This window comes from Drosophila ananassae, assembly GCF_017639315.1.
Source record: "Drosophila ananassae strain 14024-0371.13 chromosome 4 unlocalized genomic scaffold, ASM1763931v2 tig00000054, whole genome shotgun sequence".
Classification (NCBI taxonomy): domain Eukaryota; kingdom Metazoa; phylum Arthropoda; class Insecta; order Diptera; family Drosophilidae; genus Drosophila; species Drosophila ananassae.
The window spans coordinates 4,411,739-4,429,766 of record NW_025319037.1 but is presented as its reverse complement, the minus strand read 5'-3'; the positions used below and the strand labels follow the sequence as shown (position 1 = coordinate 4,429,766).

The 18,028-nt window shown below is 25.1% G+C and overlaps 3 protein-coding genes and 3 pseudogenes across 3 annotated transcripts; 1 reads left to right on the top strand and 5 right to left on the bottom strand.

Moving 5' to 3' along the window:
• Positions 1-5,389: 5,389 nt before the first annotated feature.
• LOC26514691 (cytochrome c oxidase subunit 2-like) lies at positions 5,390-6,089 on the bottom strand. The gene is given in 1 exon segment (XM_032452141.1): positions 5,390-6,089. A coding segment is annotated over 1 exon segment (666 nt). The 5' UTR covers positions 6,075-6,089; the 3' UTR covers positions 5,390-5,408.
• Positions 6,090-6,145: 56 nt separating this feature from the next.
• Positions 6,146-9,168, bottom strand: LOC116655104 (annotated as a pseudogene).
• LOC116655079 lies at positions 6,146-9,265 on the bottom strand (annotated as a pseudogene).
• A 2,424-nt stretch (positions 9,266-11,689) lies between these two features.
• Positions 11,690-17,695, top strand: LOC116655729 (NADH-ubiquinone oxidoreductase chain 1-like). The gene is given in 2 exon segments (XM_032453584.2): positions 11,690-11,722; positions 13,231-17,695. Coding segments are annotated over 2 exon segments (990 nt in total). The 3' UTR covers positions 14,188-17,695.
• LOC26515151 lies at positions 14,261-15,401 on the bottom strand (annotated as a pseudogene).
• On the bottom strand, positions 14,261-16,002 carry LOC116655728 (NADH-ubiquinone oxidoreductase chain 6-like; the record flags this gene model as incomplete). Its single annotated transcript, XM_032453583.2, is given in 1 exon segment — positions 14,261-16,002. A coding segment is annotated over 1 exon segment (597 nt), but the record flags the coding sequence as incomplete, so codon positions are not given.
• Positions 17,696-18,028: the final 333 nt, after the last annotated feature.

The window sequence follows — 18,028 nt, the reverse complement described above, 5'->3', positions numbered from 1 at the left end:
TAGATTTTTATAAGTTTGTTCAGTTTTAGTTAAATTGACTGTGAGACAATGATATTCATAATTAGTGGGCAGATCTATGTTACCTGTTTGGAAAATTAAGTATCCATTTTTTGCTTGAATTGGATTGATATCTATGTTCTGACACATGGCGTGATATATAAGACATAATAAAGTTATTATATAAAAGATAATTTTATTAAGCTGGGTTGTCTTCCGGTGGAAATCTGGAATTATTATATTTGCTGGTATTAATTTTCTTTTTCTTTTTAAATTTCGATTTATAGTGTGTGATTTCTCTACCTCTATTTTTTTCTACATAATGTTTTTCGTCAGTTTGTGTAATTTGGCCTGTCTTCCTAAAAGGATTTGTTGTTTTAGATTTTATAAGTGGAGCTTGTCTATACCTAGTATCAATATCGAATGTATGACGATTTTTATTAAGCTTGTTTATTTTCTTTATTTTATTCACTTGAATATTATAACTTGGAGTTCCGGCGAAAATAAAAATGTCTGCTGGTGTTCTACCTGTAGAGCTATGTTTTGTTTTATGATTATAAATATAAACGATTGTTTCAAATTTAGTAATTATATTTTCAGGATTCCGTTCACAATTTATAATTCTTCATTAATAATCATTCATTAATAGTTTTATGAAATCTCTCTATGTCAGAAACGCCATTTTTACTTGTGGTTATAGTTATTCTTACATCTTCTGATTGCAGCCAAAGTTGCAATGCTGAGCACATAAATGCAGAGTCTTTGTCGGCTTTAATTTCTTTTGGTTTACCCATTACATTAAATATCATGAGTAATGCCCTTTTTGCTTCTAACCAATCCCTACTGTTGACATTTATTAAAGCAGCATATTTGGAATAAATATCAATGCAAGATAAGAATTGTTTATTATCGATCATGTAAAAATCTATAACATATTTTTCTCTGGGGTTAAAGGTTTCTGGGGTTAATTCAAATGTAAGTTTTGTATCTCTGTGTTCTGTTTTAGCAAGGTTACAAATTTCACACTCATTTATAATATTCTGAATTAATCTCTGATAATCGGGAAAATAATATTTTTCTTTAAAAAGGCTTGTTTGTTTTTCTATTCCTGGATGTAATAATTCTACGTGAGCTTTAAGGACAATTTCCTTGAATTCGGCGAATGTTTGGACATCTGTTAATATTGTACTAGTTTTCATAACTTTGGTTAAGTTGTTTGGGCTGATGATTTCTATATAAGCATTTTGAAATATTATGAAGTCCATTTCACAAGGAAAATAAATAACACTTTTTTTAGAGCACAAATATTCTTTAATTAATTCTTTTGCATATTCATGGGTCATTTCTTTATAAATTATTTTAAGGTTGGTTTTATGAAAGTATTGGCTCAATTTGACTTCATTTGAGTTTCCTCTATGAAATTCAATTTGTCTATTGTAATAGTTTAAAGGTCTTTCCGTTATTTCTATATAATTCTGATTGTCTTCATGTGCACTATGAACTGTTGCTATTGTGGGTAATGACTCGGTATTATCCGGTGTTTCTCCTAAAAAATTTTCTTCTAGCTTCACTCTTGACAGAGCATCAGCTACCTGGTTTTCCTTTCCCGGCAAATATTTAATAGTGAAGTCAAACTCGTTTAATTTTATTCTCCATCTTTGTAGTTTCATGTTTGGTTCTTTTATATTATGAAGCCAAACTAATGGTCTATGATCGCTAAGGATTTCGAATTTTCTACCAAAGAGATAAGACCTAAAATATTTAGTGGCCCAGACTATAGCCAGAAGCTCTTTTTCTATTGCTGAATAATTAATTTCATGTTCATTAAGAGTTCTACTTGCATAACAAATAGGTTTATGATTTTGCGATAATACTGCGCCTATGGCGACATTGCTAGCATCTGTTGTTAAGGAAAATAATTTTTCAAAGTTAGGGTAAATTAAAATTGGGTCTGATGTAATAAGAAGTTTTAATTTCTCAAATGCTTCTAAATATTCTTTATTGGTTGAATTTATAGTGGAACCTTTCTTTAAGTTTACAGTCATAGGTTTTGCAATTTTAGCAAAATCAGGTATGAATTTTCTATAAAATCCACAGAGACCTAAAAATGATTTTATTTCTTTTTGGGTTTTTGGTATTGGAAATTTTTGTATTGCCTCAATTTTTTGGGGGTTTGGCTTTATTCCTTCTGTTGTTATTATATGTCCAAGGAATTCAGTTTCCTTTTTCATAAACTCACATTTGTCAAGTTGAAGTTTAAGATTAGCTTCTCGAAGTTTTGAAAACACCTTTTTTATGGACAATATGTGTTCTTCTAATGAAGTAGAAAATATAATTATGTCATCCATGTAAACAAGGCAATGCTGGTATATTAAATCTTCTAATAAATTGTTCAAGCAACGTTGGAAAGTTGCAGGCGCATTTTTCAGACCAAATGGCATTCGTGTGTATTCGTAATGTCCATTTTTAGTAGAAAAAGCTGTTTTTGAAATAGAATTTTCATCCATTTGAATTTGATGGAAACCCTTGGCAAGGTCAATTGTTGTAAAATATTGACACTTTCCAAGTTTGTCAAGTATTTCATCCATAACTGGTATCGGATACTTATCATCAATAGTTATTTCATTTAGACTTCGATAGTCTATTACTATTCGAAATTTCTTTTTACCTGATGCATCTTCTTTCTTTGGGACTATCCATATTGGAGAACAATAAGGGGATTTCGATTTACGTATTATTCCCTGATTCATCATTTCTTTAATTTGGACTTCTACTTCTTGATCATAAGCTTGGGGGTATTTATAAGGTTTTTTGTAAATAGGATCTTCATGTTTGGTTTGGATTGAATGTTTTATAGCACTGGTAAAGGTCAAATTTTCACCTTCCCTGTACTGGATATCCCTAAATTCAAATAAAATGTTATTTAATTTAGTTCTTTCTTCTTTATTAAGATGATTTATTCGAAATTTATTATTTTCTTCTAAGTCATTATTAATTGCAAAATTAAAAGATATATCCTCAGATGAAGGTGGACTGAGATAATCTTCCAATGTTTCAATTTCGGAATTCTTGAAATCTTCGTGGTTATATATCATGGAAAAAACAAATCCGCTCAAAGTGACTGTTTCCTTTTTATAATTAATAATTGCTTCACATGCTTCTAAATACTCTCTTCCTATCAATATGTCATATTTTTGCGAAAAATTGTGAACCCAAAATGGTTGATCGATCGGACAAAGTTTACTTGATTTAAAATTTACGGACTTATTTAATTTAATTACACCATTAATTGTGTGCACTTCTAACGTTTTTAATGTTTGTGGGAAATTAAAATAATTTTCTTTTATTAGGTTTATTGAACTTCCTGTATCTATTACACATTTAAATGCGCGATTGTTAATAGTTATTCTGATGTAAGGATTTCTATTTCTTCTATTGGATCCGAGGCTATTTGATGAAAATTTTCGATTTCCATTCTAGATTGATCGCTTGAATATTCACGCTGTCTTTTCACTGGTTTGTTAGAATTATAACCTTGTAAAGAAGATGTTGGCTGTTGATAATTCATAGGATTCTGAGCTCTACCATGATTTAAATTTTGCTGCAATTCCTGTTGAAATTGTTGTTGATTGAAATTATTTGGTTGTCTATAGTTACTTTGCTGATTATAATTTTGTTGATTATTATTATTATAAAAGGAATTATTTCTTTGGAAATTATTATTTCTTTGATAATTTCTCCTATCTTGTCCGTTTTGTTTTGAATTATGTTGTGATTTAACTTTATCAGAACCAGAATCATAACAACCTTCTTGTTGTGCTACTTGTTTAAGTTTACTGACTGTAGTTATATCGTGCCTTGCTAATGTCATGAATAACCTGTCAGGAAGTTTTCTCATTATTACATCTTTTACAGTATTATTCATGGCATTATTATAAATCATTGTATTTAAATTGTTATTTTCTAACGACAATTTGTTTGTTAGGACAAATATTTTATATTCTAGATCCTCGACGAACTTACGAATGCTTCCATTGAAAGGGGTATTGTAGAGTCGTCTTAGTAATTCCTCGCATGGGGTTTGGGTTTTATACTCATCGATGAGAGCAATCCTTAGATCGGGCCAATTGGTTGCTGCTGATATCTGTGACACTCGCTGGGCATCTCCTGATAATTGCATCTCGATTGCACTGAAGAATACAGCTGTTTGACGCGGATCAGTTGATGGATACAAATTTAAAATGTATTCGATCCGTCTGATGAATGCACTTAATTCCCTGGTGCTTCCATTAAAATTGGGAACTTGCCTAATCTGGCTTAAAGCCTGATTAAGGTGTAGCTCGGAGAGTAACTGGACTTGTGCTACTGGTTCGGCCATTGTAATGTTCGTATTTCTTATTTGTTTCGGTAGCGGTCACACTATGAAAGCGGGCTACTAATTTATTTTAAGTTTTTGTGTTTTGTATATTTTCGGTAGCAGTCACACTTCGAAAAGTGGGCTACAAATTGAAACTAACACGTAAGTTCTTTTGCGGATGTGAATAGCGATTAACACTCGCGGTTAGTATTAAGGCTGCAGTTGCATTAGCACAAAATACTTCAACGATGTTCTATGATCTCGATTGATCACTGGTCACTTTTACACATCCTACCGACTGCGCCAATTAAATATCTTCTTCAAAAATAGTTTGAAAAAATATATTTTTATTTGAGTTCCGTTTTTGATACAGTGTGATTTTTAAAACTGCTTAGAATTTTTGGAGTTTCAGAACTAACTTAACTTTGGGGCTCTAAGTCCCTTTTATAGCTACCCTTGCTGAAGCTTTTTGCAGATCAAAGCTCGAAAGAAGCTTTTCTCTCAGAGAGGCTTTGTTTTCTGAAGGAAATCCATTGAGTCGGAACCTATTACTTGAGGTGTCAGTTGACGTGGAAGACTTTGGGTCTCAATTAATCGAGGTGACAAGAAAATGTGAAATTTCCTGTGAAGTGGATGCCCATTTAAGAATGGTTTGAGCTGTTTAGTTTTATTTCACTTAAAAGGAGTGAGAAAGATTTGAGTCGGGATTCTGTTTACCAAAATATTGTTTTGGTTTTCAATCTGAAGTGGCTCTTAGAAATTGGAAATCTTAAATGAGACTGTTTTCAGCCGAATTGAAAAATTAAATGTTTATGTTTTTACAAAAATTGGAATGATGCAATTTGCAGCTGGATTACGAATTTCAATACAAAAGGCTTCAGCTTCGGTTTACAAAATTGGTTTACAAAATTTACTGATATACACTTAAAGAAATTTTGTTGATATGTTACTATATATATATATTCCATTAGAAGTAAGTGCTAATTTACTATAAAATGGTTTAAGAGACCATCACTTGCTTTCAGTCATCTAATGAAGAATTATTACTAGAAATTCATTTAATAAAATAATTTACAGGAACACTTTCAATTACAATTGGTATAAAACTATGATTAGCCCCACAAATTTCTGAACATTGTCCAAAAAATAACCCAGGTCGATTAATAAAAAAGTTAGTTTGGTTTAATCGTCCAGGAGTTCCATCAACCTTAACTCCTAAAGCTGGAATTGTTCAAGAATGAATTACATCAGCAGCTGTTACTAAAATTCGAATTTGAGAATTTATAGGTAAAACTACTCGATTATCAACATCTAATAAACGAAATCCATCAGTTGCTAATTCATTAGTAGGGATTATATAAGAATCAAATTCAATATTATTAAAATCTGAATATTCATAACTTCAATATCATTGATGTCCAATACTTTTTAAAGTTACAGATGGTTCATTAATTTCATCAAGTAAATATAAAAGACGAAGAGAAGGGAAAGCAATGAATAATAAAATAATTGCTGGTAAAATTGTTCAAATTATTTCAATTAATTGACCATGTAAAAGGAATCGATTTACATAATTATTAAAAAATAACATAAATATTAAATATCCTACTAAAATAGTAATTATGATTAAAATTAATAATGCGTGATCATGAAAAAAAATTAATTGTTCCATTAAAGGAGAAGCTCTATCTTGAAGATTTAAATTAGCTCATGTAGACATTTATTTTCTAATAAAAGTAAAATACTTTATATATGGAGCTTAAATCCATTGCACTAATCTGCCATATTAGAAATTAATTAGTTAAAAGTGGTAATTCAGAATAACTATGTTCAGCAGGAGGAGTATTTTGGTATCATTCAATTGAAGAATTTAATTGAACTGGATAAATTACTTGTCGTTGAGATACTAAACTTTCTCACACAATATAAAAGAAAAATAAAATTCCTAATAAAGAAATAGTTGAACCAATTGTAGATACTACATTTCATGTAGTATATGCATCTGGATAGTCTGAATATCGACGAGGTATACCGGCTAATCCTAAAAAGTGTTGTGGGAAAAATGTTAAATTTACTCCAATAAATATAATAATAAATTGACTTTTTAATCATTTTACATTTAATGTTAATCCAGTAAATAATGGGTATCAGTGAATAAATCCTGCTATAATAGCAAATACAGCTCCCATTGATAATACATAGTGAAAATGAGCTACAACATAGTATGTATCGTGAAGAATAACATCAATAGAAGAATTAGCTAAAACAACTCCTGTTAGTCCACCCACTGTGAATAAAAAGACAAATCCTAATGCTCATAAAATAGCAGGAGAATAAGTTAATTGGGTTCCGTGTAATGTGGCTAATCATCTGAAAATCTTAATTCCAGTTGGAACAGCAATAATTATAGTTGCTGAAGTAAAATAAGCTCGAGTATCTACGTCTATTCCAACAGTAAATATATGGTGAGCTCATACAATGAAACCTAATAATCCAATTGCTAATATTGCATAAATTATTCCTAAAGACCCAAATGTTTCCTTTTTACCTGATTCTTGACTAATAATATGAGAAATTATTCCGAATCCTGGTAAAATTAAAATATATACTTCTGGGTGTCCAAAAAATCAAAATAAATGTTGATATAAAATTGGATCTCCCCCTCCAGCTGGGTCAAAAAATGATGTATTTAAATTTCGATCTGTTAATAATATAGTAATAGCTCCGGCTAATACTGGTAAAGATAAAAGTAATAATAAAGCTGTAATTACTACTGATCAAACAAATAAAGGTATACGGTCTAGAGTAATTCCAGTTGATCGTATATTAATTACTGTTGTAATAAAATTTACGGCCCCTAAAATTGAAGAAATTCCGGCTAAATGTAATGAAAAAATAGCTAGATCAACTGAAGCTCCTCCATGAGCAATTCCAGCTGAAAGAGGTGGGTAAACTGTTCATCCAGTACCAGCTCCATTTTCAACCATTCTTCTTACTAATAATAGAGAAAGAGCAGGGGGTAGTAATCAAAATCTTATATTATTTATTCGTGGGAATGCTATATCAGGTGCTCCTAATATTAAAGGAACTAATCAATTTCCAAATCCTCCAATTATAATTGGTATAACCATAAAAAAAATTATAATAAAAGCGTGTGCTGTTACAATAACATTATAAATTTGGTCATCTCCAATTAAAGCTCCAGGGTGTCCTAATTCAGCTCGAATTAAAATACTTAGTGAAGTTCCAACTATTCCAGCTCAAGCTCCAAAAATAAAATATAATGTTCCAATATCTTTATGATTTGTTGAAAATAATCATTGTCGCGATTAGATTAAGTGGCTGAAGTTTAGGCGATAGATTGTAAATCTATTTATAAGAAAAATTCTTCTTAATCAAAATCATAACAAATATTAGGTCTTATAGTCAACAATGACATCAAACTGCAATTTTGAAGGAGTAATAAATTTACTAAGGCTTAAAGGATACTCCCATATTTACAGCTTTGAAGGCTATTAGTTTTATTAACTTAAAGCCTTAAAGTATAAAAAAAAATAATGAAATCAAAATTAATCCAAAAATTGAAAAAAATGTTAAAATTAAATATAAATTTATATTAAAATTATTTATATTTAATGTTATCATTCAATTATTTTCAAAGTAATTTAGCATAAAAGCTGAATAACAAATTCGTAAATAAAAAAATAAAGTAATTAAAGTTGATATTATTATTACAGTTAATAAAAAATATTGATTACAAGAAGTTAATTGTTGAATTACTAATCATTTAGGTAAAAATCCTAAAAATGGTGGTAACCCTCCTAAAGATAAAAAATTTATAAATAATGTAAATTTTAAAATTTTTCTATTAACAAATCAAGAAAATAATTGATTTAAATGAAATAATTTAAAAATATTAAATATAAATGCTAAAATAAAAGATAAAAAAGAGTAAAATAAAAAATAAACTAATCAAATTGATTCTCTAATTATTAAAGAACTTAATATTCATCCTAGATGATTAATTGAAGAAAAAGCTATTAATTTTCGTAGAGAAGTTTGATTTAACCCGCCGATAGCTCCAACAATTACTGATAAAATTACTCTAATTAATAAAAGTTCTTTAATATTCAAATAAGAAATTAATATTAAAGGAGCAATTTTTTGTCAAGTTATTAATAATAAAGAATTTATTCAATTTAAACCTTCCATTATATTTGGGAATCAAAAATGAAACGGAGCCGCTCCTCTTTTTAATAATAATGATGATATAATTATTATAGAAGTAAAAGATTCATTAACTTCATTATTAAAATTATTTTTTAATATTAATAAAATTACTGAAAATAATAAAACAGTTGATGCTAAAGCTTGGGTTAAAAAATATATTAAAGAAGATTCAGTAGATGTTAAATTATTATTATCTCTTAATAGGGGAATAAAAGACAACAAATTAATTTCAAGACCTATTCAAGCTCCTAACCAAGAGTTAGATGTAACTGTAATTAATGTTCCAATAATTATGACTGTAATAAATAAAATTTTTGATGAATTATTAAAAATTAAAAAGAAAAGGATTATAACCTTTATAAATGGGGTATGAACCCAGTAGCTTAATTAGCTTATCTTTTTAAAATTTATGTAAATAATGATATATTTTGGTGTACGATGCACAAAAGTTTTTGATACTTGGGAATAGTTTAATTCTATTAAATATAAAATCTTTATAATAAAAAACATAAAAATGTGTCAATGAATGCAGAAAACTGCATGATTTACCCTATCAAGATAACCCTTTTTATCAGGCAATTCATTAATAATAAAAAATTCATCTTTTTTTTTTTTTTTTTTTTTTTATTCTATTTATACTTTTTAAAAATTATACAAAATTTTTAAATAATTTTTTTTTTAGTTAATAATGTATTTTAGTTTTTTTTTTTAAATTAATACAAATTTTATAAAATATTTAAAATTTTCTATATATATATATATGTTATATAAATTATCAACTATATATAAATATATAAATTTATAATGATTTATTAAATTATTATATATTTATGTAATAATTTAACAGTAGATAAATATATTAAATATAGATTTTTTTTACAAATTATATTTACATTTTTGGATTGTGAAATTTTTTATTTAAATTGTTAACTATATAATAATATATTTTACTAAATTTACTATAATAATTATATTAAATTTTATTTAATAATAGTTTTTTATTATTTTTATAATTTAATTTTTATAAATAATTATTTAATTTTTAATTTATTATTTTATTTATTTAAAAAATTGAATACTTTATAAAATTATTTTAAATATAATAAAATAAAAAAATTATTTTATTTTTTTTTTTTATTAAATGTATTAATTAATTAATTTTTTTTTTAAAAAATTAGTTATAGGGGAATTAATTATCAGATTAAGTGATTAAAAAAAAATATTTTAATTAATATGATTTAATAAGAATTAATAATAATTTTATTTATTATTATAAAAATAATTTTTTTATATAAATTTAGTTATTTTTATAGTATATAAATAATAAAAAAAATTAATAAATATTTTATAATTTATTTATAAAGTTTTATTTTGGCTTAAAAATTTGTTATTAATTTGATTTATATGTAAATTTTTGTGTGATTATTTATTTATTTTAATAATAAATAAAGAAGATATTATTCGCAGTAATTAGTATTATTAATTAAAGAAATTTAGAAATAGCAATATAAAAGAGTATTGACCAAATTGGTGCCAGCAGTCGCGGTTACACCAATAATACAAATAAATTTTTTTAGTGTTAGTTAAATTGATTTTTTAAAATAAAATTAAATATATTAAGTGAAATTTTATATTTAAAATATTTTTTATTATAATAATTGAAGCTAAAAAATTTTAGTAAAAAACAAGAAAGGAAAGCTAACTTCGGGCGGAGCCGAAGTTGATATACCCTTGCAGTTCAGTCGCAGTCCGCTAGGTGGCGCCACGCATCTTATATTATTAGATATATAGAAGATCGTATATAGTCGGCCGATCCTTATGAAATTTGGCAAATCAGATTATTTTGTCCAAAATAGAATCTGTACCAAGTCCCATCTTTCTAACTTAAAAAACACCAAAGTTATGCCAATTCCGATCGTTGTTTGACAGCTATAGGATATAGTCGGCCGATCCTTATGAAATTTTGTACACAAGATATTTTGGTCAAATATAACATGTGTGGAAAGTCCCAACCCTCTCACTTAAAAAACACCAAAGTTATGGCATTTCCGATCAATCAGTTATATGGCAGCTATAGGATATAGTCGACCGATCCCGGCCGTTCCGACTTATATACTGCCTGCAAAGGAAAGAAGGGTGTGTGCAAAGTTTCAACTCGATAGCTTTAAAACTGAGAGACTAGTTTGCGTAGAAACGGACAGACGGACAGACGGACAGACGGACAGACGGACAGACGGACATGCTCATATCGACTCAGGAGGTGATCCTGATCAAGAATATATATACTTTATAGGGTCGGAGATGTCTCCTTCACTGGGTTGCACACTTTTGACCAAAATTATAATACCCTCTGCAAGGGTATAACTAGGATTAGATACCCTATTATTTAAAATGTAATTTGTTCACTAAAGTAGTAATAGTTATGTTCTTGAAACTTAAAAAATTTGGCGGTATTTTAGTCTATCCAGAGGAACCTGTTTTGTAATCGATAATCCACGATGGACCTTACTTAAATTTGTAATCAGTTTATATACCGTCGTTATCAGAATATTTTATAAGAATAATAATAATAAAATTGGTGCCAGCAGTCGCGGTTACACCAATAATACAAATAAATTTTTTTAGTGTTAGTTAAATTGATTTTTTAAAATAAAATTAAATATATTAAGTGAAATTTTATATTTAAAATATTTTTTATTATAATAATTGAAGCTAAAAAATTTTAGTAAAAAACTAGGATTAGATACCCTATTATTTAAAATGTAATTTGTTCACTAAAGTAGTAATAGTTATGTTCTTGAAACTTAAAAAATTTGGCGGTATTTTAGTCTATCCAGAGGAACCTGTTTTGTAATCGATAATCCACGATGGACCTTACTTAAATTTGTAATCAGTTTATATACCGTCGTTATCAGAATATTTTATAAGAATAATAATATTCAATAATTTTTATTAAAATTTATATCAGATCAAGGTGTAGCTTATATTTAAGTAATAATGGGTTACAATAAAATTATTTAAACGAATAAAACTATGAAAAAGTTTTTGAAGGTGGATTTGGTAGTAAAATTATAAAGATTATTAGTTTGATTTTAGCTCTAAAATATGTACACATCGCCCGTCGCTCTTATTATTAAGGTAAGATAAGTCGTAACATAGTAGATGTACTGGAAAGTGTATCTAGAATGACAATTTAAAGCTTATTAAGTAAAGCATTTCATTTACATTGAAAAGATTTTTGTGCAAATCAATATAAATTGATTAGATTTTATTTATTAATTATTAATATTAAATTTTAAAATATTAGAAATAACTATAAATTTAAGTGTTTTAGTATTGTTTAAAGAAAAAATAATTTTAATAATAGTGTAATAGTATTGTGAAAGAAAATTGAAATAATTTGAAAAATTTTTATTATAAAAGAAAATTTAATTTATTGTACCTTGTGTATCAGCGTTTATTAAATAAAAAATAAATATTTATTTTTCTCGATTTTAAAAGAGTTAATATAATATATAAGTTAATGTGACAAAATTATTTAAAATATTATATTAGAAATGAAATGTTATTCGTTTTTAAAGGTATCTAGTTTTTCAAGAAATAAATTTAATTTAGAAATTATAAATTTATTTAATTATTTAAAAAATTAAATAATTTATAATTTTAATATTTTATGGGATAAGCTATAAAATAAATTTTTAAAAATAATAAATAAATTTAATAAATATATGCTTAGAATTAGCAATTATTAAAAAATTTGTTATAATTTATTTTATAAATTAAATTATTTATTAAATTTTAATTATTTATTGAAATATTAATTTTAATTAATAAAATTAAGAAATAATGATAGAATTAGTATATTTTTATGTAAAAATAAATTTTAATGATAAGTTTAAATAAAGAATTCGGCAAAAATAATGTTCGCCTGTTTAACAAAAACATGTCTTTTTGAATTAAATATAAAGTCTAACCTGCCCACTGAAAATTTTTAAATGGCCGCAGTATTCTGACTGTGCAAAGGTAGCATAATCATTAGTCTTTTAATTGAAGGCTGGAATGAATGGTTGGACGAAATATTAACTGTTTCATTTAAATTTTTTATAGAATTTTATTTTTTAGTCAAAAAGCTAAAATAAATTTAAAAGACGAGAAGACCCTATAAATCTTTATATTTTATTTATTTTAATTATAAAGATTATTTTAATTTTAATAAAATAAAATATTTTATTGGGGTGATATTAAAATTTAAAAAACTTTTAATTTATAAAAACATTAATTTATGAATTGTTGATCCATTAATAATGATTAAAAAATTAAGTTACTTTAGGGATAACAGCGTAATTTTTTTGGAGAGTTCATATCGATAAAAAAGATTGCGACCTCGATGTTGGATTAAGATATAATTTTGGGTGTAGCCGTTCAAATTTTAAGTCTGTTCGACTTTTAAATTCTTACATGATCTGAGTTCAAACCGGTGTAAGCCAGGTTGGTTTCTATCTTTAAAAAATTATAATATTTTAGTACGAAAGGACCAAATATTAGAATAATTATATTTTTTATTATGAATATTATTAATATAAACTATTTTGGCAGATTAGTGCAATAAATTTAGAATTTATTTATGTAATTTTTATTACAAATAGTACTTGTTTTATATAGAATTTGTTTTGTCATTAATTGGAAGTTTATTATTAATTATTTGTGTATTAGTAAGAGTAGCTTTTTTAACTTTATTAGAACGAAAAGTTTTAGGGTATATTCAAATTCGTAAGGGTCCTAATAAGGTAGGTTTAATAGGAATTCCTCAACCTTTTTGTGATGCAATTAAGTTATTTACTAAGGAACAAACTTATCCTTTATTATCAAATTATTTAAGATATTATATTTCACCAATTTTTTCTTTATTTTTATCTTTATTTGTTTGGATATGTATACCTTTTTTTGTTAAATTGTATTCATTTAATTTAGGTGGATTATTTTTTTTATGTTGTACAAGTTTAGGAGTTTATACTGTTATAGTGGCAGGTTGATCATCAAATTCTAATTATGCTTTATTAGGAGGGTTACGGGCAGTAGCTCAAACGATTTCTTATGAAGTTAGTTTAGCATTAATTTTATTATCTTTTATTTTTTTAATTGGGAGATATAATATAGTTTATTTTTATTATTATCAGATTTATATGTGATTTTTAGTTATTTTATTTCCTATAGCTTTAGTTTGATTAACCATTTCTTTGGCTGAAACTAATCGAACTCCATTTGATTTTGCTGAGGGAGAATCAGAATTAGTTTCTGGGTTTAATGTAGAATATAGAAGAGGAGGATTTGCTTTAATTTTTATAGCTGAATATGCAAGAATTTTATTTATAAGAATATTGTTTTCTGTAATTTTTTTAGGTTCTGATGTTTTTAGATTATTTTTTTATGTAAAATTAACATTTATTTCTTTTGTTTTTATTTGAGCTCGTGGTACTTTACCTCGATTTCGTTATGATAAATTAATATATTTAGCTTGAAAGTGTTTTTTATCTTTTTCTTTAAATTATTTATTATTTTTTATTGGGTTTAAAATTTTATTAATTTCTTTATTATATAATTAAATTTAGTAAAGTTAATAGAAAATTAAATTCTATCTTATGTTTTCAAAACATATGCTTATTCAAGCTCATTAACTAATTAATTTAATAGATTATCTCATCATTTATTAACTAATGGGTTAATTAAATAATATAAAAAATAAACAACTGTTAAAATTTGTCCAATTAAAACATAAGGTTCTTCAACTGGTCGAGCTCCAATTCATGTTAATAAAATTACTGTTACTACTATAACTCAAAATAAAATTTGGTTAATTGGGTAAAATTGAATTCCTCGAAATTTTCTTAAGTTAGTAAAAGGTAAAATTATTAAAATTGCAATAGATAAAACTAAAGCAATTACTCCTCCTAATTTATTAGGAATAGATCGTAAAATAGCATATGCAAATAAAAAATATCATTCTGGTTGAATATGAGCTGGAGTTACTAATGGGTTAGCTGGAATGAAATTATCAGGATCTCCTAATAAATAAGGATTAATTAATACTAAAGCAATTAAAGCAAAAATTATTACAATAAAACCAACAATATCCTTAAAAGTGAAATATGGGTGAAATGGAATTTTATCAATATTTGAGTTTAATCCAATAGGATTATTAGATCCTGTTTGGTGTAAAAATAATAAGTGAATTATTGTTATAGCTAAAACAATAAAAGGTAAAATAAAGTGAAATGTAAAAAATCGAGTAAGAGTTGCATTATCAACTGCAAATCCTCCTCATACTCATTGTACTAAGTCTATCCCTAAATAAGGAATGGCAGACAATAGATTTGTAATTACTGTTGCTCCTCAAAATGATATTTGACCTCAGGGAAGAACATATCCTATAAAAGCAGTTCCTATAACTAAAAATAAAATAATTACTCCAACTAATCATGTAGGGGTAAATAAATATGAACCATAGTATATTCCTCGTCCTACATGTAAATAAATGCAAATAAAAAAAAAATGATGCACCATTAGCATGTAGAGTTCGTAATAATCATCCATAATTTACGTCACGACAGATATGATTTACTCTATAAAAAGCTAAGTTTACATCTGCTGTATAATGTATAGCTAGAAATAATCCAGTTAAAATTTGAATAATTAAACATAATCCTAATAATGATCCAAAATTTCATCATCTTGAAATATTAATAGGAGCTGGTAAATCTACTAATGCGTTATTAGCAATTTTAAATAATGGGTGGGAAGTTCGTAAAGGTTTATTCATTAGTTTAAAATATTATTCGTAATGGTCCCTTAAATAATTTAGTAATTTTTACAACAACAATTAAAGTAATTAATAAATAATTTATTAATAAAATTGTGATAAAATTTGTTGGAAAATTATATAATTTATTTAATGATAAAGAATTTTCTGTTAGGTATGAATTATTATTAAAAATTGAAAGTATTTCATTATTATTTAAAAAAAAAGAAATTGAAGTTTTATCAATGATAATTGAAATTAAAAATAAACTAAATAATAAAATACCTGAAAATAAAGTTAATTTAATTGATAAATTAAATATTTCATTTGAAGCCAATGATGTAACATAAATAAATAAAACTAACATTCCCCCTAAAAAAATTAGAAATAAAATATAAGAATATCAAAATGTTTTAGTTATTAAACCTGTGATTAAACAAATAAAAACTGTTTGAATTAATAAAGTTAATCCTATAGCCAATGGGTGAATTATATTTGAAAAAATAATTGTTGTTAAAAAAATTAAAGAATATAGTATTAATTGAATAATATCAAGAGGTAGTTTATATAAAATATTAATTTTGGGGATTAATGAAAAAGAATTTTCTTTTCTCTTGAAGTTTTAAAAGAAATAATCTTATTTTTGATTTACAAGACCAATGTTTTTATTAAACTATTAAAACTAATGATTATAATTTTATATTGAAGTTTACCTATAATTTTATTTATTTTAGGTTTATTTTGTTTTGTTTCTAATCGAAAGCATTTATTATCTATATTATTAAGTTTAGAATTTATTGTTTTAATTTTATTTTTTATATTATTTATTTATTTAAATATATTAAATTATGAAAGTTATTTTAGAATAATATTCTTAACTTTTAGAGTATGTGAAGGAGCTTTAGGTTTATCAATTTTAGTGTCTATAATTCGAACTCATGGAAATGATTATTTTCAATCATTTAATATTATATAATGTTAAAAATTATTTTGTTTTTAGTATTTTTATTACCTGTGTGTTTTATTAATAATATATATTGAATGGTACAAGTTATATTATTTTTTATTAGTTTTATTTTTTTATTAATAAATAATTTTATAAATTATTGATCAGAAATTTCTTATTTTTTAGGTTGTGATATACTTTCATATGGTTTAGTATTATTAAGATTATGAATTTGTTCATTAATATTGATGGCTAGTGAAAGTGTTAATAAATATAATAATTATAAAAATTTATTTTTATTAAATATTGTTGTTTTATTAATTTTATTAATTTTAACATTTAGAAGAATAAGATTATTTATATTTTATTTATTTTTTGAAAGAAGATTAATTCCTACATTATTTTTAATTTTGGGGTGAGGTTATCAACCAGAACGTTTACAAGCTGGAGTTTATTTATTATTTTATACTTTATTAGTATCTTTACCTATATTAATTGGTATTTTTTATGTAATAAATAAAACTGGTTCAATAAATTTTTATTTAATAAATAATTTTATATTTAATTATGATTTATTATACTTTTGTTTATTATGTGCTTTTTTAGTAAAAATACCTATATTTTTAGTTCATTTATGATTACCTAAGGCTCATGTTGAAGCTCCTGTTTCTGGTTCAATAATTTTAGCTGGAATTATATTAAAATTAGGTGGCTATGGTTTATTGCGAGTTATTTCTATTATTCAATTAATAAATTTAAAATATAGATTTGTTTGAATTAGAATTAGATTAGTAGGTGGGGTATTGGTAAGATTAGTATGTTTACGTCAAACTGATTTAAAATCTTTAATTGCTTATTCTTCTGTAGCTCATATAGGAATTGTATTGTCTGGGTTATTAACTATAACTTATTGAGGATTATCTGGTTCTTATACTTTAATAATTGCTCACGGTTTATGTTCTTCAGGTTTATTTTGTTTAGCAAATGTTTCTTATGAACGTTTAGGAAGTCGAAGATTATTAATTAATAAGGGTATATTAAATTTTATACCTTCGATAAGTTTATGATGATTTTTATTAAGTTCAGCTAACATAGCTGCTCCTCCTACTTTAAATTTATTAGGTGAAATTTCTTTATTAAATAGAATTGTTTCTTGATCTTGAGTTTCTATAATTATATTATCTTTATTATCATTTTTTAGAGCAGCCTATACTTTATATTTATATTCTTTTAGTCAACATGGAAAGTTATTTTCAGGGGTTTATGCTTTTAGAAGAGGGAAAATTCGGGAATATTTATTAATATTATTACATTGATTACCATTAAATTTATTAATTTTAAAGGGAGAATCATGTATATTATGATTATATTTAAATAGTTTAATAAAAATACTAATTTGTGGTGTTAGTGATATGAAAAAATTCATTTTAGATCGTGAAATATTTATCAATTTGTAGAATTAGATTTGTAAATTTAATTTCTATTAGTTTTTCATGCTTTTTATTTAGTTTGTATTTTTTGTTAAATAATATAGTTTATTTTATTGAATGGGAAGTTGTTTCATTAAATTCAATAAGAATTGTAATAACTTTTTTATTTGATTGAATAAGTTTATTATTTATATCATTTGTTTTAATAATTGCTTCTTTAGTAATTTTTTATAGAAAAGAATATATAGAAAGAGATGAAAATATTAATCGAT